This window comes from Bactrocera tryoni, chromosome 4, assembly GCF_016617805.1.
Source record: "Bactrocera tryoni isolate S06 chromosome 4, CSIRO_BtryS06_freeze2, whole genome shotgun sequence".
In the NCBI taxonomy this organism is placed as follows: domain Eukaryota; kingdom Metazoa; phylum Arthropoda; class Insecta; order Diptera; family Tephritidae; genus Bactrocera; species Bactrocera tryoni.
Genome location: NC_052502.1, coordinates 23180064 through 23201961, shown reverse-complemented (window position 1 = coordinate 23201961; position 21898 = coordinate 23180064). Strand labels below are relative to the sequence as shown.

The window sequence follows — 21898 nt, the reverse complement described above, 5'->3', positions numbered from 1 at the left end:
AGTTAGCTTGTTGTTGTTAGGTGCATATCTACAACAAAACATCAAACATCATGGCTGTCTTTAAAGCGGATGTCGAGTTTGAAAAGGAAGGTGATTCGTTTAAAGCCTAAACTTTAGGCTAAAGTGTTCAGTAAGGAAACAAAACCTCTGAACTCTAATGTTCCAATTTCTGACATATTCTACTTCCTTTGGCTCGAAAGTAACGTTTGTTGGGTTAGAAGTGAACTGTGCGATAGAAATAATTAAAAAATGTGTAGGTTATTATAAGTACGAGAGAATTTTCAGCAGAAACTGGGTACCAATGCCGATACTAATCTTCTGAATTAAAACTGGTAGCCATTGGTTAAGGGGTTACATGAGTTTACGGGTTTCAAAGAATCTAATATTTTCATTGTCTTATTAAATTTTACAACACTTTCAGAATATTGTCGTAAGTTTTCAAATTGATCCGAGTAATAGTTTGGGAGATAAACCTGAGAACCTGTGCGCTCGAGGCTAAGTGCGCCGTCTTTAAACGCGTTTTTCTCGAAACTGTGTGTTTTGAAGTCGCTTGGCAAGATTTCTCTAGAACTAGTCAACCGATCTTCATGAAATTTTACACGGATCTTTGATACAATTCTTAAAGACTTGGACAAAGTATTTTTTTCGATCATAACTATTTGAAACAAAATGTCGCGAATTTTCACTGACATTTTCATTTGTTTGTAAAAATGTTTGCCAAAAATCTAATTTTCATTTTTTTCCCTTCGTACAAGTTCTATATTAATATTTTAACTAAAACACGTATTTTTGCACTTTAGGTGCTCCTGTAAGTAGTTATCCTGCCAAAGCGGGCTCATCTTTTTTCCGAGGGGTAACCGCAAATGACGTAGTTTAAAATATTTTTCCCCAAAAATTTCAGAATTTCTTTGTATGCCTTAGTGTATGTTTGTAACAATAAAAAATTCCAATTAAAGATTTCATTTTTTATATGAATTGTTGAAAAAAAGCCTGTTTTTACCCGAGAAGACCCATGTAACACCTTAACCTTTTAGGTAGGTCAGACACACCTAAAATAATTGAACTTCAGACTGATAAGCTACTTAAAGCTAAGGCTATTTGATTATATCACGAGGGTAATTTAATAAATATTTAGTCTCACCGCACGATGGCGCCACTATCGCGATAAAAATTGACGTGTAATACATTCTCGTAGACCGTAACAGTCAAAATTTTATCCAAATCGAACTCACAGTTTGATGCAACGTGTGGAAGAAACGGAATTGTGGAATTTCTTCGAAGGCGACTGAAGTCAAAAATTGGCTTAACAAGATCCAGAGAAAGAATATATTTCAATACACTACAAAGTTCGTATCCTGTTTGAGTTTTTTCACTGCGAACAACAGGCGCAACCGTGAGGTCAGAGAATACTGTCAGACACTGTTTAAGCGTGTGTTGCCAATAAACCTATTAATAATATGTGACAGCCGCCATTTTCTATAGTACCCCAGGTTTTTTGGTCTGAAATGCCCCAGTTCTAAGGACTCGCAGAAAACGTTAAATTCAAAATGTTGGAAAAAAGACGTTTTATTTCCCAACATAGTCGAATGTTGCTTGAAGTTTGGAAACAGAAAAGTGTTACATAGCGCCGAATTCATAGAAAATAAAATAAAAGAAACAGTTCAAAGTCTCATTTGACCACTTGGCAGTGGCGACCACAAAAGTCACAACTGGTTACATCCGGTGCGTTGTCATGGTGGAAAAGCACTTTTTTCTTCGTCAAATGAGATGCCTTTTTCTGCAATTCTGTGTTCAATCAACCTAAACACTTGGCATAGTAGGGAGCCTTGTCTCTATTTTTTTTCTCTTCCTCAAGTAGTAAGTAGATTACCTTTTATATTTCGATATTTGGCAATCCTAGTGTTGCGATCTGGCAACTTACAACTTGATTGTAAATTTGGCATTTTTGATGTTATAAATACTCAGAATGTTTTGTCATGCGGCCGCTACTTGTGCTCTTTATAGTAACTTGAAATATTCATCTCGGCCACAAAGTGGAATTAAGTTAATTAATTATTTTTCACAACGATGTGATTTATCTCATCAACAGTGCATCGATGAACTTAATTCATTTTTTGGCGATGAAGCTTCATCAAAGACCAGTGTTTATCAATGGTATGATGAATTCAATCGAGGTCGCAGAACACTCCAAAATCAGTTGTGGTTCCGGAAACTATTGATGCTGTGCGCAAACTAATATGACCTGATCGTCATGTGACCTATCGTGAGATAGGCACAACTGGAGCCATTAGTGGAACCAGCAATTTGGTACTCATTATTCCCGTCCTGCTATATGGTGCAGAGGCACAGACTATAACAACATCTGATGAGTCAACGTTACGATTTTTCGAGAGAAAGGTTCTGCGGAAGATTTATGGTCCTTTGCCACAGTGAATATCGCATTCGATGCAACGATGAGATGTTTGAGACATACGACGACATTGACATGGTTCAGCGAATTAAGAGACAGCGGCTACGCTGGCTAGGTCTTGCCGTCCGAATGGACGAAAACACTCCAGCTCTGAGAGAATTCGACGCAGTACCTGCAGGAGGAAACAGAGGAAGAGGAAAACCTCTACTCCGTTGTAGGGACCAAGTGGAAAAAGGACCTTACTTCGCTTGGCATCTCCAATTGGCGCCACGCGTAAGCGGTTCCTACGCCAGTAAAGATGAAGACGAATATTTTTTTTGTTCTCTAAACTCGAAATATAAAATGTAAATGTAAATCCCACAAAACTATGATCATCACCTTTCAGGCCACTAGCATTGTCTTCGTTCTCTTTGAAGCTTTGTCGACGTGTGACATCCACTTTTACGACTATTTTCGTTTGCTCTAATATCCCTTACAAAAGCCTTTATCGTAAAGCGAACAGAAAAATTATAGGATCTTATTCATCAAAACCACAGTTAGAAATTTTGTATTCATAAATAGCAAATTTCAATCGCCGATCCACCCTTATGTGCTTAAGCTCAGTTGCAACTCTGGCAATTTAAAATTTTACTTTAAATAACTGCCGCACAAATATTTGCTTCCATATAACATACATACATACTTAGATATAATATTATCGAAAATCATAGGTAAATATGGTTATTTGCAATATCAATTTTCATATTTAAATTCTTTTGTTGGTTTTTGTAACTATTTAAAGAAAAGGAAATATGACCAAATACGTTTTTAAATATTTAAATTTTCAATTACTTGCAGTCAATATTTGTTGGCTTCACATTGCAGCTTGGTGCATTTACTAGAGCTGTTAATGGATTTTTACATACATATGTTACATACAAGCACATGTACATATAAACACATATATACAAGTAGGTGCATATTTGCTAGATGTTTACTTAACGCTACTTGGTGATTCAGTTTTCGGTGTTGCAAGGTAAACAAACACTTGCAACTGTTGAACAAATGTGACACCTAGAAGAATAGTGCTGACAATAGAGATTTAAATGGTAGTAAGTAGTTACAAAAACAAACAAATATTACAACTGCTTCTGCAACTATTGCCACCTTAGATTATTCCAACCGTAGGCTTCAATTTACAATATTTGGTAGAAATTACCACCCATAGAGAATATTACATTAAAAAATACTTTAAACGTGTGGATTTCAATGGGGCAAGGCGCATTCTCAGAGGCGCCATACAGTACATACGAGTACAAAACGAGAAGGCCACCCATCCTGATTTTCACAAGCACATTTTTTTCAGCGATAAAGCTCATCATTTTTGAAGAAATATGGACCTATGATTCCTCCGGTCCACAAACCACATCAAACCGTTGTTTTTTCTGGATGAAATGGCAGCTCTTGAATCTCTTCAAGTTCCTCTTCGTCCCAAATACGGAAATTTTGCATATTTACATACCCATTGAGCCAGAAATGGGCCTCATCGCTGATCTAAATTTGGCTCGAAAACGCCGCTATTCTTGGAATTTTTTACGAGCCCATGGAGCAAAGCGATATCTGATTAAAGCCGTTAGCAAAAATTTGGTTTGCTAAAATATGAAATATCATTAAATTATATTTTCAAACAAACTCTACGATCTTAGGTAGAGCAAAGTGAAAGCTCAATTATTATCTTTATCACGTATTGACCATTCGGAAGTGGGTAAAAACTTGTAACACTACCTTTTTTCTAGATTAAAACACATATCAAAATTTTTTCTGATAAGCTTCCCACAGAGCCCTTAACACATCTGTCTAATGACTACTGACAGATAATCGGACAATCGGCATATACAGCAATAATATTATTAACAGTAAAATCATATAACATCCATTCACAGAAAAAAGTTAATAACAGATGGCAGTATTCACTAGACTGGGTCCCATCCAATTCATACCTTTATTTTGAAACACTTGTGTAAACAGCACACAACTGTTCGTTGCAGGTGAGAGCTTGGAATATGATCAGCGGCTTCTTTGAAGATTACAAAACAGACTTTCATATTTCCAATATTTTTTTTATTCAAAAATTTTGATCTCTCGTTACCTTTTAATCGGCCCTTTGGTGCAGTGGATAGCACATTGGACTTCTAATCCAAAGGTCGCGGGTTCGATCCCCGCAAGGGCTCAAATTAACCAAAGATTGGTGAAAATATTATTTTGCAGCAAGCGAACTAATAAAACTTGTGAGTAGACTTCACATATACATATTATCTTACCCTGAACAGGGTATATTAAGCTTGCCTTGATGTTTGTAGCACCCAAACGGAACACATGATAAGTATGAACACATTGACAAGCTGAGTTGATTTAACTTTGTCCGTCTATCTGTCCGTTCGTCCATATCTTTTTAAGGTATTGTTCTGAACTTTTGCATGATTAAGAAGCTACTCATTTATTGGAACCGCCGACATCGGACAACTTTAGCATACAGCTGCCTTACAAACTGAATCATCGGAATAAAGTTTTGTATAAAATTTTTCAAGAAATTTAGCAGGGATTATTATCCAAGACATCACTATAATCTCTGAAAAAATTGCTTGGACGGATACCAGCATATAGCTGCCATATAAATTGACCAATCAAAATCAAGAATCAATCTTTTTATTTCCCATTATACCACAAAAAATATTTCGAGCAGCCGAATGGAATATAAGTATGTACAAATATTCATCGTAATAAATCAACTAGGATTTCAAATGACAATCAGGCATAAAAAATCATCCGTGGCATGAACGTTGAAATGTCGTCATAATTGGCATAGTTCAGTGAATTAAGAGACTGCGGCTACTCTAGCTAGGTCATGTTGTCCGGATTGAAGAGAATACACCAGCTCTGAGAGTATTGGACGCAGTACCCGCTGGGGGAAGCAGAGGAAGAGGAAGACCTCCACACCGTTTGAAAGGTGGAGAAGAACTTGGTTCCACTTGGAATCTCCAATTGGCGCCAAACTGCGAAACTCGGCTATAATCACCTAAGCGGTGTCTAGGCCAATAAGAAGAAGACTCAAGCAATCGTGGGAGAACTGCAACGTAGAGAAAAGTAATCAGCAAAAATTAAATTTCTTGTCCAAATACTTCCTCTTAAATAAATTAGTTGTAATCACTTTTCATTAAACATTTAATTATGTAAATAAAATTTACACCGGAAACCTCTACATATACATATGTATGTATATGAATGATCAGTCAAATAAATTTTATGCCCCCACATTAACAAAGCAGGCTAATAATAATAAACAAACGAAAACAACAATTTTACAAAGCCATTAAAATGCAGCAAACTTGTGTATTGTACCAACACATACATACATACATAAATAAACAAATAATTACAAGCAATATGCATTAATGCGAAGAGTTAAGAGTGTGAAAACACACATTAGCATAAACAAAAGGCAATACTTTTAATGCTTCATTAGGGCTTAAACTGGGCGTAACTGGGCAGTCCAAGAGGCGCTGACAATAACACGAAAATCATTAATTTAGAAATTTCATAAAATGGCAAATTAACCAAAAGGAATGAAGTGAAAGGGCAATGACAACAAACAAACAATTAAAACAAAACAAACAAAAGGATAAAGACCGGAGAAAATGGCGCGACAATGGCAATGAGTCCCTTCATGCGAGTACATGATATATACGTAAAAACACATACATATTTACAACAATACATTTAACCATATGTGTGCGTATGTAAGGGCGTGAGAATATATTTTATTGTCCGGTGACATATTAAATGCCTATGAAAAGTCTTCAAATGTGAAGCTTTTGCTTGAATTTGTATACATTGTCCATATACATAAATATATTGTATATCGGTATGTAAAAGTTTCGCTCCTACATTTGGGACTAGTTTTTCACTAGTTCCAAGGTAATAAGGCTTGCATTCTGCACTGCCACAAACACATTGAGGTATAGAACTTTTCTCTTTTAGTATGTTCATCTAAGCGAATTAGCTTATTATCTGTGTTATGTAAGACAGCGGCTGAATAGTTTTTCATTGAATGGCCTGGATACTATATGGTATAAGCTTTTTGAATTGCGCACGGCCACTGATTTCTGTATAACTAAAAACGTAAGCACCATTCAGGATTTTATATTTTGGATTAAGACTATTTATTGCCAAAAATTGGGATACGAAGTTGGCTATCAGCTACTATACTGTCGCTGGTAAACATTCATAATAATATATAATATAAATAAATTCCAATATGGACCTCATAAACAATAACTTTTATACTAAACCCATCACCTGTTGCAAAGACAAAAATTGTAAAAACGATACCTAATTCAAACTCTGGCGTCTCCTCCTCTGCCCATATACCGACGAGGGAGTTGTGGGTGGGAAGAAGCCGTTGAAGGAGAGAGGCCAAAGCTTGGGGGGAATGTTGGTAGAGGGGTTTACTGTCAGGAGTTCTCTATCAACTCCAGTTTCAGGCTTTCTGACTGTTGCAGTGTCTTCCAAGCCGAGATTGAAGGTAGCAATATATTTCCTGCTCCAGAGTGCAGCCTTCTTCAGAGAAATGACCATTCACTTAAATAGCAGAGCGGCGATACCAGCCTTGAACCCATTAACAGTGCGTTCAGGGTTAGTCAAGGAGTGCCTTACCTCGCTATCAATAGCATTGAGTGTTTTTGTGATATGATTGTGATGTATAGGTGCCAGGACACAGCGGAGGCGCAGGAAATTGTAAAACTGATGAGCTAGCAAGGAATGGAACCCCAGAACGTGCGATATTCGATCAGCCATCTAACCTAATCTTCCTCAGTAATTTATTAAAGCTGCTTGCATTTCGGTAGGTACGAAGTAAGCCGAATTATAGCCGACTTCGCCTCTTTTCAAACGTTCAAATAGTTTTGGGATAAATAAATAGTAAACGTTAATTTTTGTTGCACTGAAGCTATAATACCCTCCAAAGATGCATTTCTTATAGAATAAAAAAGGTATTAAAAGATGTTTTGCTTGATTTTGATTGGTCAGTTTGTGAGGTAGCTATACAATAAGCCGATCCGAACAATTTATTCGGATATTGTGAAGTTATTTTGCAAAATATAAATGTTTTAAATGCAAGAACTTGATTTGGACAGGTCAGTTTATATGGCAGCGAACTGGTAAAAGATCACCTTTTTGAAAAGAAAAGAAAAGGACATGTGTAAGAATCGACCAAAGCTGAGGAACGACTTCGAGTACATGTGGTACAGAAAGATAGACGATGAGAGCGGCAGCGACTGCAACAACAAAATTCTTGAACTTTTTCATATGTGATCCAACTTATAAAGTATACCATTCTATTTGAAAATACATACATTATATAGTACTTATGTGTATACAACATTTACAATGTACCAATTATTTGGTGGTGAGAAATAATATTTTGTTTTAACGAAATATATTTCGAAAAAGGCTAAAAATTCTTAACTGGATATGAACTAGTCTCAAAGTATCGTGCACTCCGCCGTATCAAGTATTTTCTTCAAAGACCTATTAAATTTTTTATTGTTTATTTCTGTTATATAAATATCAAAAATGGTATTACTTAATAGAGACATTAGTTTGCAACTAGTTAATTTCACTGCTGGGTAATTGCTCATATTCAAGTGTTTACACTTAGTTATTGTTGTATAAACGTCTGTTGACAACGGACAATGCAATTACAATAAAAAATTAACATTGAGACATACATACATTCATAGATAGATCTAAGCGCAGATCTACATACATATAAAGTGGAAAACTAAATGCATTTACCGTTGAAAAGGCGATTTCGATTATGGCTTATAGTTAGTTCAAGTCACTGCCGTTATTGTCCAACAGATAATTTGTAAAAAAGGACTATCTATTTAAGAACGGTCATTGCATTGACTGGACCTCATTTGTTGTGGTTGTCACACACAATATTGCAGATATTGTTATTGAGGTGGTGTCCACTGGGTGGTGGCGTCTATTGGGTGGTGACATTTACACACTTCTTTAATGTATACAATATGTATGTATGTTTATACTTGTATGATAGAGACATAGTAAGTAGTGGCAGACATTAGGCTTAGAGCACAGGGGATTTGGTAATCGAGGTGCAGACAAAAGTATTTGGGTCATTATGGCACAAAACACATTTCACATGCAAACAAATACTTAAACAAAGAAGTAAACTTGCAGATAAATGTGCGCCCGCTGTACGTTATTGTTTGTCACACTTAGTAGCCGTCAAGTTAGGGGGCAGGAATAAGGACAAGGAACAGAAGGCAGCATAAAAAATCATGATTAAACGACTGGCATTTCTAATGCACACAATATTTGACAAAGTTCTGGGGATAGCAACAAGAAAAAACTAATAAATCCTAAATTTTTAGCACGAAAATATTGGATATTTTTCTGCGAGACTAAGATATTAAGTCTATTAGGACACTTTATTCTTCGACAAGTTGATATACAAGTGGTTGTTTTTTTGGCATGACTGTGTAGTTTTCGTATCACCGTCATTTAAATTTAAGTACATGAAATATTGTTTTCGAAAAGATTTCGTTTCATGATGCACAATCGAAATCTCAGACCTATTTCTTTTCGAAATTACCAGAAAGAAATTACAGAAATTGAAAATGGTGCAGAAGGGTTTTGAAGAGTATACTTTATTCCGAACACAGGTATTTGAGCGGCACAAAGCATTCAGGGTAGATCATTTAGTCATCGAAAACTTGTCTCATACGAGTCATCCATCCACATCTGTTAACAACGATAACGTTGAAAGAGTTTAAGAATGAGTGCTTGAAAATCATCTTATTGGTATTAGAGGATAGCAGAGGATCTGAACATTTCTCATAGATCGACTCAACATATTTTCGTTAATGTTCTGGGTATGAAGCGTGTAAATGATAGACTTGTACCAATAGTCCTAAATATTTTGCAAACATAATGTCGGGTAGAGGTCGAAAAAGAGATGACTGAAAGCTTAACTGCAAACCCTAAATTCGTCAAACGCATCTACTAGAATTCGAAACCGCCCATCAATCAATGAGGCTCCAAAGAAGATACATCAGATATATCCTTATTTAATCCCTAAATACATAAAAAATGTACACAACTCATTTTTCACCAAAACGAATAAAGAAGAAAGAAAAAATACATACAAAGTAAAAGCTTAGCCAAGATAATAAACCTGTGAAATAAAGTAGGAATAAAATTCAGAGTAAGTTGAAAAACGAAGTTTGTTTAATAAAATTACGGCAATAAATTTGTAAAAGCAAAAGCAAATATGAGGGTAAAGAATAAAGAAAGTAATGGATATGGGAGTGAGAGCACGCCTTAAAGGGAAACTGGTGGCAAACGCATAAGCGCTACCCGGACAAACTACAATCAAAGGCATTATGACACAAAAAGTTATAAGGATGACATGCAAGAAAATCCAAATGACCGGTAAAAGAGGGCTAATGGGCTAAGAAGTCGTCAGATGATATTTAGTAATGAGAAAGGAAGAGGATAAGAACAAAACGTTGAGAAGGAAAGAAACGAAGGTCACACAAAGTAAATGCTTGGAGAAAGTGGGCAGAAAACGATGGTTTAAATAAAAGGCAAAGAATTAGTGAAGGCGCAACATAAGGACAATAGAATTTATTTTTGTTGCAAATTAAAGTTACGGTAAAAGTGAAGTCATAAGGAGGATATAGTTGGAGCAAAGTAAAAGATGTAAATGGAATAAAACACACAATAAATAGTGGGCAAGGACTGTAAGAGATTCAAATTTGGAAATGCGGGTACTGCTACCGATGGACCCCAATGCAAATGAGCTTTGACAAAAAAAAAAATTTAGGGACATGCAATTTTAAATCATCTGGAGAAATGTAGATAATTGTGATAACGAGGCCCAGAGTAGCACAGTTGTTGAAATTAGCTTTGAACAGTTGTGTGTTGGCTAAAGATTTCTCATTATTTTAAATTCCATTAATACTTAAATTAAGCTTAAGAATTATTCTCTAGTAATTAAAGCTACCGAAAATTAGAGTTAAAGGGTTATATCCACGTGTTGCTTTCAAAAAATCGAAAAACGAAATGTGTTGTCAAGAATTTCCCAAAATAATGTTGTTTATTCCATTTCCTCATATACATACATACATATAAAGGGAGCATGAAAGCCATCAGAAGCCTTACTATTTCTTCCAAAGTTCCTCACTGACTCATCAAAAGCTCTAGTAAAAACTAACTTCTATCATATTGAAGCATAAGACCCTGGAAGATTGTGTCAGATGCCTATTCAGCCATATCTATACTTCTTCTTCTTTTTCACTACAACTGTGGGTCAGTCTGGTCCGAGAACACATACCTTCGCCAGTTGCCTCTATCCTTTACGTGGTCACGTCAGTTGTACATACCAAGTGCAGACAGGTCTCTAAGCACTTGATCCTTCAGTTGGATGCGTGAGCGTCCTAGCTTCCGTTTTCAAACCATTGGTCTCGATTCGAAGCAGCTTTTCGCTGGAGCCTCACCTTCCATTCGATCTAGCGCATTCGTTGAATTTTTATGCTCTTTGCTTTTATCGTTGTCGCCGTAACGCTTATACAGTAAGTGATTCCATCTTCTTCGACATCATCGCTGGCGCGGTCGGCTCCAAAGATCTTGAACAGTCATATCTGTCTATATCAAGCCTTTAGGGTTAAAAATATAACGGCAGGTGCGTTTACCCCGAATAGGCAATTCGTGATTCCCCAGTGTCCTATAAGTAGACCTCTAAGCATCTACAATAGATAAGTTATTTTTGCTTTTATAAAACAACTATTTATGTCAATAGATACTTTGAATAACCAACTCTTCCTGATACTACCAGCTTCAGTATGCTATTTTCACTTATTTTGCTCTCTTTAATGCTAGCAATCCTTCCTTCATTGCTGCTGACCCGCAAGGGTAATAGTAAGCGGAAACCACTGTGGGTCCTAAAAGTGAAGTTGGCGCTGCGAGCAAATCTAAGTGATGCCGCTATTATCAACTTGTAACCGTACTTACTTAGGTTACTTGTACTAAAAGCAGCAATGCGAAGTTGAAAGGAAAATGAAGCGAAAACAAATTTCCGTTGTGGTTGGGTGGTTGAGTGAGCGAACGAAAATCGAATGCAGCGGAAACGGAAATAAACACGCTGGTAAGTGGTTGTTGGCAATATCAACTTACATACAAACATGTAACTACTTGGAAAGACATTTTAGTATTATTTATATGTATATGCATTTATGTAAGTATTTCCGTCTCTGTATGTAGATATAGCTTGAAGGTATTCATTTGTATATTTGAAAAGCTCCTGAGCACTATAAAAAGGAAAATTGTCACAAATGTTGATACAATTTTCGTTTGTTTTTTTACTAAAAACAACAAAAAACACTCGTATATTAATAATAATAACAACCTATACTTGCAAGGACCCTTCATTCAAACAATAAAATGCGGTGGACCACCCACCCACAGGGCTCTTCTTAAGTGCGTACCGCCGCCTTGAAGTCAACCTAGTAAATTCACTAGACTTGGCCATTTTTACTACTCCAGCGCTCGAGTTAAATACTTTCACTCCCCCTTTCAAACTTTACCGTTACACTGTACATGCAAACAAACACTTTGGCCTTTCCTCTATCTACCCTGTCATTTCACGCTTGCTTTCTTTGCTTATCGCTTGCGTGGCAACAATAACACTATGCCATTGTAATGGACAAATCGCTTTGGGTATAGAGGCTGTGGGCGCTAGACGCCGCTATGAGCTTTTCTAAGCTGCAAACGTATTTAGAATGGCAATATTGTATGTTTGAAAGTGTGTGTGTGTGGTCTTGTGCTCAGTGACTTTGGTCTCGATTTATTTATAAATTTATTGTATTGACAATTTTTTGGTTGGTATTTGCGCACATTTATTGACCACCAGTCAACCGCGCAATAAAATAACAACAACATGAGAAAATTTGAACAGATGTGGCTCATTTCAATGGCAGGCAGTTTGTAAATAAAAAATAAGCCAACAATCATCTCGGCAAATAAATATGTCAGGCATACAGAATTACAGACTCACAGTCACACACACACATACTTAATTACATACACACTCACACAAACGTGCTGTAGTGTTCATAAGTATATTAATATTCCCACTTATTTGGTTATTCCTTCGACAAGACTCAGTTTCAGGTTCAGGCTCAGGCAAATTGGCCACTTCGCTTTTCAATCGACTGAGTTTTTGTTATAATTTATGGCACAGCTTCGGTCGCTTAAACCTCACTGCTGCTGGCCACTTTGCTCTGCGCATACTTTTCTACTCACTCCTCTGTTGGTCTTTTCAAGTTCAATAGACTGTAATAAATTGTAATTAATTGTTGTAGTTGCGTGATTTTGACGTAGTAGTCGTTGACGGTATACTTTTATGATGAACACAAACACGACTAATATAGCCAACGTGTACAAGTGTAGCACCCATGCTTGTATGTATATGAATGCGTATTTTGGTCATTTGGCGCTTAATCCCTGTACGCCAACTCATGCAGGATTTGCCGCTTTGCACTCTTGAAATATGGGTAACGCAAATAGTTTGATCGAAAAATTATTGTTTTTTTTCTGATCCTGTGATTAGCTTGATTATGATTGAGTGTGTACAGAAATGCAAAACCACAATATTATTTATCTTCATTTGAAAGCAATTGCATAATTAGGCTATCAGTTGCCGTTTAAGATAGCAGTAGAGCTAAAGATTAAGAAGTGGCGCATTTAGTGGGGAGTAAATGTCTAAAACAATCTACGGTTCGCGCTAAAAGAATTATTACCGCAAAATATAAGCATGAATCAGTAAAAACAAGTTCAATTGGTAGTTTTTAGAAAAGTTTCTAATAGGTACTTTTTTACTAGAAACTTTAACACAAAAATATTTTCCAACAGACTAAAAATCTTCAAAACCAACTTTATGTACATAATATGATTAATACACACATATTTATATGTAACTATACATAAATTATACATATAGTGTAAAATTTAAAGTTTATGAAAACATTTAAACTATTAATAATATTAAAATTTCTTATTACTTCCGTAAAAGTCAAATTAATTATTGAAATTTGTATATAAAAATCCTCTATAAATGGTTGATTTAATTTAAAGTCATTTTTAATTAATTTCGTTTTATTTTTTTTATTTATTGATTTATTTATATTTTTGTTTATTGATTTTTTTTATTTCAAACATTGCATTAATTGCACTCAACATCACTTAACATACATTCTCATTTATTCTCACTACATTGCAACATTTGAATTTGTTGCTAACAACACGTAATCTTTCAATCAACATAGGTAAATGTTTCCCAACATATGTATCACTCTCACTAACTCATACTCTCTCGCTCTCTTCACCAGGTGCTCATGTATAAAAGTCACGTTAGCAACAGTCGTGCTAAAGAAACGAGTGGAATGCAAGCTGTTAACAAACATTTGCATGGATTGCATTTAACAGAAAGTGCTAAAAACCAAATGTTGCTAACAGATTAATGAGCGGCAGAAAATATAAAAAAAGAGGAAATTATATTTGAAATTTATAAGCAATGAAATCAAGCAGACTCGGTTGCATTGCAACTTTCGCAATTTCGATTTTGGTTAGATTAGGCACATACATATATGCAATGCAACATGTTGTCTTTTATAGCAGTTTATTATCGTCAACCCACGCTCTATAAACAAAATATGTATGTACATATATGTATGTATGTAAATACATACGGAAATATAAATTAATAGGATTGAAATTTGAGGTAGCCTCAGTAATTACGAACCTCCGAAAAAGTAAAAAGATTTTTAAGTTTTCAATGATTCCAATTTCTCAAAACCAAATAAATATGATTATTACTACAGATGAGTTCAGATAATAATCGAAGGACTAGTCAAAGAATTGATCTCTTATTTGTGTAAATAATTACACTTCACTGTGGGTTAACAAATTGAAACTCTTGTCAAAATCTATTTCCTCTAATCAGTACCTGATAAATCTCAGAAGGTCGTGTGAAAATTTCTAAGCTTACCGTTCGCTTTTTCAGAGAAACTTTCTTCACTTAAAAAATTCTTACATATACGCACATGCATTATCCGGATCAACTTCAAATTTTCAAAAATATATGCAAAACAAATCGGGTTTTTGAAATTCACAAGTGGATATAACCGCTTGAAAAAGAAATATTTTAGACAATTTACTATCCAGGGCTTTTCAAACTGTTTAAAAATGTAGAGGAGTAACAGCGCTGCTATTAACTTTGCATGCGCATACATGCATACTATTTAAACAAGAATTCTATAGAAAAATGTTCGTTGCAAAAGAATAATTATCATTCTACCAAATATAATCCAGGAATCCACTTACCTTGATTATTTATTTCTGCCAGACTTCTATTTAACTGAGAAATGTTCTAATTAACGCCACTCTCCATTGCTTACACTTCACCAACAACACTTTGAACAGCGACAGGTGTTAACAGCGCTGCTAGCAGCACGCACATTTCCACTTCACTTTTCACCCGCGAATTAAAAGCATAAAAACAATGGCCCGCACTCATTTTTCACTTGAATTCAATTAATTATGATTAAATTTATTAATTTAGCAACTAATTGTATTAATTTTAGTTTTTTTCCGAACAAAATTCCAAGTTTTGCACTCACTACGATTTAGCAGCAAACTTTTTCACACGCACGCAATGAAACTGACAAATAACGGATGTGCAGCGAATAGGGAATTTAACAGCGCTGCTGTCAACTTTGCATGTACATACATGCATATAGATAAGTTTTCTATGGAATAAATGTTCGTTCGGCAATAGAATATGCATAATTCTACTAAATATAAAACCGAAATCCATTTAACTTAATTATTTATTTCAGCCAAACTTCTTTTTAACCGAGAAATGTTCAAAATAATGTCACTCTCCATTGCTTACACTTCACCAACAACACTTTGAACAGCGACAGGCGTTAACAGCGCTGCTAGCAGCACGCACTTTTTCACTTCACTTTTCACTCGCGAATTAAACACATAAAAACAATGGCCCGCACTCATTTTTCACTTGAATTCAATTAATTATGATTAAATTTTTTAATTTAGCAACTAATTGTATTAATTTTAGTTTTTTTCCGAACAAAATTCCACGTTTTGCGCTCACTACGATTTAGCAGCAAAATTTTTCACACACGCGCAAGGAAACTGACGAATAACGGATGTGCAGCGAGCGAAGTTGTTGTGCATTGTTCGTTGAGCAGAGTTGTATGCGCATGTTTAAAAAGAACCTTAGAAATTAAAGTTAATAATTAATTAATTATATTTATATATTTATTTGTAATAATTTTAATGTAAGAAAATAGTGAAAATAAAATCATGCGGAATGCATTACTAATAAATTACTTCACTTTAAAAATATATTTCAATGCGGTTGCCACGTTTCTGAACACTATAATGAAAAAAATTAAATTAAATAACAAGATACACTTTTCAAAAGAAGATTTCTTTTCAATTTCAATTCATGCTAATTTAAACATTTTATTTATAACTAGCTTCGGGTATTTAATTAAAAAAACATATTTTTTTTATTGTTTTACACTAGAAATATGTTAATATTATTTTACTTAATTGTTTTTAATATAATAATTTTTATTAAAAGAAAAAAAAAATTTTTCAATAAAACAATAAAAACGTAGGTATTTTAAAATCTTTTTAAATAATTTTGAGAATACATATAATCAACCGTTCTCATAAGTTTTTTTTATTAATCTGATTAGTTTTTCATTTCCACATTCAAATACTTTATAAAACGACTGCATCCCTGCATCCGTCTTTGACTGTCTGCTAATTCCGTTTGTTCTTGACAGTTTCCTTCTCCGCCGACGAGTAAACCCACACTTCTCAGCAACTACAAGTGAATATTTAATATTTGCATTTAATTGTGCAACAAATTAATTATAACATCGATTAAACGAAATCAGTATAATTTTACTATAACAGTTTGTGAAATAATAAGTGCAGTTGTTGCTTTGAGCCTTTTATTGTGCAAAGTGAGGAGAGCCTGCGCTTTTGTATCAACGAGTAGCTTTTGTATCAACGCAGCCCGTACCGGCCATAAACCAAATGTTAATATTTGTGTTAAATTGTGAAATAAATACAATTACATGTTAATAAATCGAAAGTAGTAATATTTTTCAATCAAATAATGTGAAATGTTAAGCTCCGGCTGTGTTAAAAACCTTTTAATATGCGAAGAACGGAGAGTGGGTGCTCGCAGCAACTTTCGTGCCGGCGACGAGTACTCGACTCGCATTAGTTTGTATGTGTTTGTGATTGTGAGTAAATGAAGTAAATGCTCGTTATCATACATTCGTGCAAATGTTAAAGAGGTGTCATTAAATGTTAAAATCAAATGTGTATTATTTTTTATTAAAAATGTGGTTATTTATTAACCAAAGAGCAATCAGTTTTATCGTTGAAAACAATAATGTTGTTTAAAATACTAAGGGGAAAGGGTTTAAATATAATAAAAACTTGAAACTGAAACTAAAAAAATCAAATTGCGTATTAAAAAAAAATATTATAACTTGAAAATAAAATCATTAAATTTCGATACTGAATATCTTATGTCCGCACTGAAGACAGAAAAACCCAATTTTTGCGGTTTATTTTTAAAAGTTTTGGATTCTCTTTTTCCTTAACCGATACTCGGGAGGGCCTCTGAAAAAGGGTGTTTTGCGGTGAAGAATGACAATTCAACTTTTAGTCGAAGAACAAAGCAAAAAATAGTAAAACTTTGTTCATAATTTTAAAATTCTCAATTTATTCTTCCAAATCTATGTCGTTCCCCGAAAGAATTTCTCATTGGTCTCAAAATACTTGTGCCCCTTTTTTCCAATCCTCGAAACTGTTATAAAAGTCAAATTTCGGAATAGTCTTCAATGCGCGTAGGGATTCACGTTAAATGGCTTCAATTGCTCAAAACGATTCCCAAAGGGGTCATTTGAGTTTGCCGAATAGCGGCGAATACGGTATTTGCGGCACGGTATTAGTTGAAAATTTGGCGAAAAACTCACGGAAAATCAATGACGGTGCAATATCGTGGTGCAAAAACCAAGAGTTATCGGCCCATATTCCGGGCAGCTTCGCACAAACGAGGCATAAGAATCAAGTAGTATTCCTTCTTGACAGTTTGGCCGATGGGAAGGATTTCGGAATGCAATACATCTCCATCGAAGAAAACAGTCAACCTAACATAGATTTTTGACCTGCTTTGACGTGGTTTTTTCGGCTTCGGCTGACTTTTACCTCCGACTGTTAATCGTCGATTCTCAAGTTGATTATCAGTTGATGTTGATGGCTGTTCGTCGTCAAAGCGTTCTCGACCCTCTTTGAATAATTTGTACCAATCAAAAACACTTGCTCGCGACAAGCACTATCACTAAAGGCCTTATCCAACATTTTTAACGTTTCAGCACCAGAAATTTGATTCCTTACGCAATATTTAATGGAACTTCTTTGTTGAATAATTTCACGCATCGTAAAAGTCGAGGAATGCACTTTATGTACATACTTCAGAAAGACAAGCGTATAGTAAACACTATTGATTATTTTTATGTGACATTTGGCACAGATGTCACTGACAGTCACACCAACCTAAAAAAAATTTCAAGGAATAGGTTTTCGCGCGAAACTTAAATCAAAAAGTCTTACTATTTTTTGCCCACATTAATATATAAATAAATTATTAATAAAAATTATTAAAAAATATGTCAACTGTCAAAAATTTTACAAAATATTCAAAAGAATTGAAAATTTGGAATCAATAATAGTTTTTATAATTAGGCTTGACTTTTTATGCCAGAAATATAAAACAAGTGTTTTTAGAGAAATTCATATAATTAAGTCGCAGTCAGCAACATCAATCAAATTTGTATAATATCACATAAGTAGTAACACATGTACCAGAAAGCGGAACGAATACTCTCTCTCTAAAGTATTTTGCAAGTAAGTGATTATTACAATAATATTTTTTATTTATTAATACAAAAAATTTAAATGCTAAAAAAGTATATTTTATTTATATTATCAAATTAATTATTAAAATCACGAAAACTATATTTTTTATAAAAAAAAGTTTGTTTCACAGAAAAGTTATTTCTTTTAATTAAAATGTTTATATAATATTAATATATTAAACTTGCGTTAAAAATCATTGAACTCACCTACTTTAATAGGGCCAAGTTCATCGCGAGCACTTTCACATGCAACTAATTAAAGTTGCCTCATCAATCTAAAAATTATGCCAATAACTTATTTTCTTTATCGCATATTTTAATACTTTCATCTTCTTCATATTCTGTTTACTTATTTACATTCCACCAATCATGCACCACGATAAGCAACTCCATAGCATGAGTTAGCCACCTTCCAGCTCCACCTCATAACCGCTATTTTATCACTTACCGAAAATCTTTTAAAAGAAATTACAGCCAAAATTAATTTACGACAAGCTTAATGATGCATTTTCGACCTTTCGTATGAAATCTCAATTAAAATTCTCCGCCAACGGGCAAAAGCTGCCTCCTTCAGCCTCTGCGCACGTCAGTCAATATTTGTGCGACACTGACGCCAGGCAGTCAAGCGGCCGATGCTGCTTGATATTGCAGCAAGTGAGCAAATATCAAAAGGAAAACTAATTAAAGTATCGGCGCACGTTTTCGATGCCGCAATTTATTACTTTAGTGGCTGTTATTATTATTATTGTTGCATTTGACCTGTGCCGCGTGCCACCTTTGCTGTTGTTGTTTGGTTGTTGCAGGCGTAACGCAGTTTACGTTTTTAATCGACAACAATAAAAACAATTCAAACGCTACAAAAAGTTCCCAACCACTACCGCAGCTACGCGCGTTGGGGTCCATCGACTGCACAGTCGCAACTGTGGCCGTAAAGTCAGGTAGAAAAATATAAATGCTGCTTGTTTTTATTATTATTACTCATGGGCGCTCATATACGATACTTATACGGTTTGTATGGGCTTGCCTCTTTGTCGGGCCGTGTACGCCTGCCACGATAACTGGTAATCAAGTGCAGCCAAAATACCGCCAATAAGACCAGCAGCAACAGCAACAGCAGCAACAGCAACACGAACAACAACATTTACCGGCCAATGTTCGACCGCCTGCCATGAACGCCAATTATCGGCAACATGAGCAACTCAATCGACAAGTTAAATACAGGTTACGCGCCTAACATGTCCACTCAACCTGTACACCCATGCATCCTTCAGCACCGCGCACGGTTATGTTACCCCCACTTCATCACCCCTCCCTCAAGCGATACGCTTGGTCCAAAGGCTGCTATTTGGCGGCTCACGTTAGTTAGAGATTCCGTTGCAATCGTTTGCCATCGATGCATTTGCCGAGTGTGGGCTGTACTGTGAGGTACACTGTGAGAGCCTACAACGCTTGAGCTACTTGTATTTATACATAGTACAGCCGTATATGCCCTCTGCTGGTGGCAGCCGTAGCAGCTTTGGAGAAAATTACTATGAGAGATTGCTATACACCCCCGCAAACCCCCTCCATCACCACCAATATGTACAAAATCTTGACAACAACAGCAATAATAACAACAAGTAAAGTAAATACTAGAGAAGCGCAGCAGCTGCGACACAACAACTTCGAAGAGGCGCCGAACATTTAATAGGGGCCGAGTCAAACGTTCATACCCCCCGTTAGATAAGACCGCTGACAAACACACATGCGCACACAGCACCAAACAAACACCCAGTTTTCATGCATTTGGCCATGCAACAATTGAGCAATTTTCATTAAGTCGCTGATAGTAATGTGCGATGCGGTTATGTGCTTGAGTGGCGTGGTTGCGCGCGGCGTGCTGTGGGCGGCGTTGCCGCTTGCAAGTGAAATGCCATTTATACGCCAGTTTGCGCCAGTTGATGGCGAATTTTGTGAATTTGTGCAACAAATGTGATTTTAATCTTATTGCTTATGCATGCTTTGGCTCGAAATTAAGCAATTAGCAAGCGTCGTTGGCAGCGAAATGATGGTTACTTTACAAGTGTTGTTAAGTTGTCGTAAAATGAAGTTATTATCTTTCATCAATATAGTCATCAAAAGTTGTAAACTTCAGCGAAAAGTTGTTTATTTAAGCAATCACAAGTTTGGCATATATTTAGAAATTATTTTAGGGCTTTCAGTGTTAAAAATTATTGAATTATTAGTTGAAGTTAAGTTATTAGTTGTTGCTTTCTTCTTCAAGTAACACTTGATATCCTGAAGAAGGATTAGGAATGTCAAGGTATCTAGTTTCGCGAGCACTCATTAACAGTGACATATGACTTATTCCCATTATAATGACCACTTTTGTCTAAAAAAACAGTTTTTAAATTAGGAAAGAAAGCCAGCTTTAAGTTTTATGGCTGCCATAATGCAATTTCAAGCTAATAAATTTATAGCGTAAGGAGCATATTTGCTGTATGATAGCTATGTCAGCGATAGTTTTTTTATGTTAGACCAAAGCTCTCATGAGCTACGTAGATTCAACTTGCGAAGGGAGTTACCAAACCACATTTTCACGAATTTTAAAACAAATCTTTACTACCGTCTTTAATATGAACTTATGGACCAATACAAGCATGCCACCGTCTTATCCAATTTTTCGTATATTCTGACAAAAAGTACCCTGAAATTCTAAATAACTCCCAAAATATTTAATTATTCATCAGTATTATTTTCTTACCTTCAAAGTATCCCGATCAGATGGTCTTCAGCTCCTTCAGCGAATTTTGTTTTATCTCTTCGATAGACTGAAAATTGGTTCCACGGAGCGGCAATTTCAGCTCGGGTAACAAGAAAAAATCACACGGAAGTTGAAGAGGTCGAAGGTCATCCAGATCGAGGGATATCTTCAAAGATCTCTCGACCGTCTATGAAGGCTTTATATCACACTTAGCTGTGTTTTTAATAAAACTGAATCACCGTAAGCCTTTTACAACATTCGTATTGACTTCGCACACGAAGTTTGTTTAGAGATACAAAATTTGAGACAAATTCTTTATGAGATATTTTTGCTCATTGTAAAAATCGCAACTCACCTGGTTGACAGATTGCACTCATATTTGGCATAGTAATTAAGGACAGTAGGACTGTCCAACTTAGATTTTTTTGAAATTTCATTTACCCGGGGAATTTAATTACAATTTCCGAGTGCTTTTTTGTCTTAATGTGCTTATTATAAGCCTCTGCTGGGATGGCCTTCATTGCCTTAAACGAAATTTTTGATTTTTTGACTTTGGCTAATATTTGGAATGCCTTTCCCTAGAATTTTGGACAGTTTCGAAATCATATTTATAAATCCACCTCTCGTCCCCAGTAGGGGTGCATTTGATGGGGG

The 21898-nt window shown here is 35.4% G+C and overlaps 1 protein-coding gene and 1 non-coding gene across 2 annotated transcripts in view; one reads left to right on the top strand and one right to left on the bottom strand.

The window, feature by feature from the left end:
* LOC120773727 (netrin-A-like) overlaps nucleotides 1-18894 on the bottom strand; it is a 610257-nt gene extending 591363 nt beyond the window's left edge. Inside the window, exons 1-2 of the mRNA XM_040102783.1 lie at nucleotides 18859-18894; nucleotides 14855-14900 (exon numbers count right to left, since the gene is read on the bottom strand). Of these exons, the coding sequence (XP_039958717.1) occupies nucleotides 14855-14900; nucleotides 18859-18894 (82 nt within the window). The remainder of the gene's footprint in view (nucleotides 1-14854; nucleotides 14901-18858) is intronic.
* On the top strand, nucleotides 4548-4621 carry Trnar-ucu. The gene has a single exon. It is a non-coding gene; the product is annotated as a tRNA-Arg (tRNA).
* Nucleotides 18895-21898: the final 3004 nt, after the last annotated feature.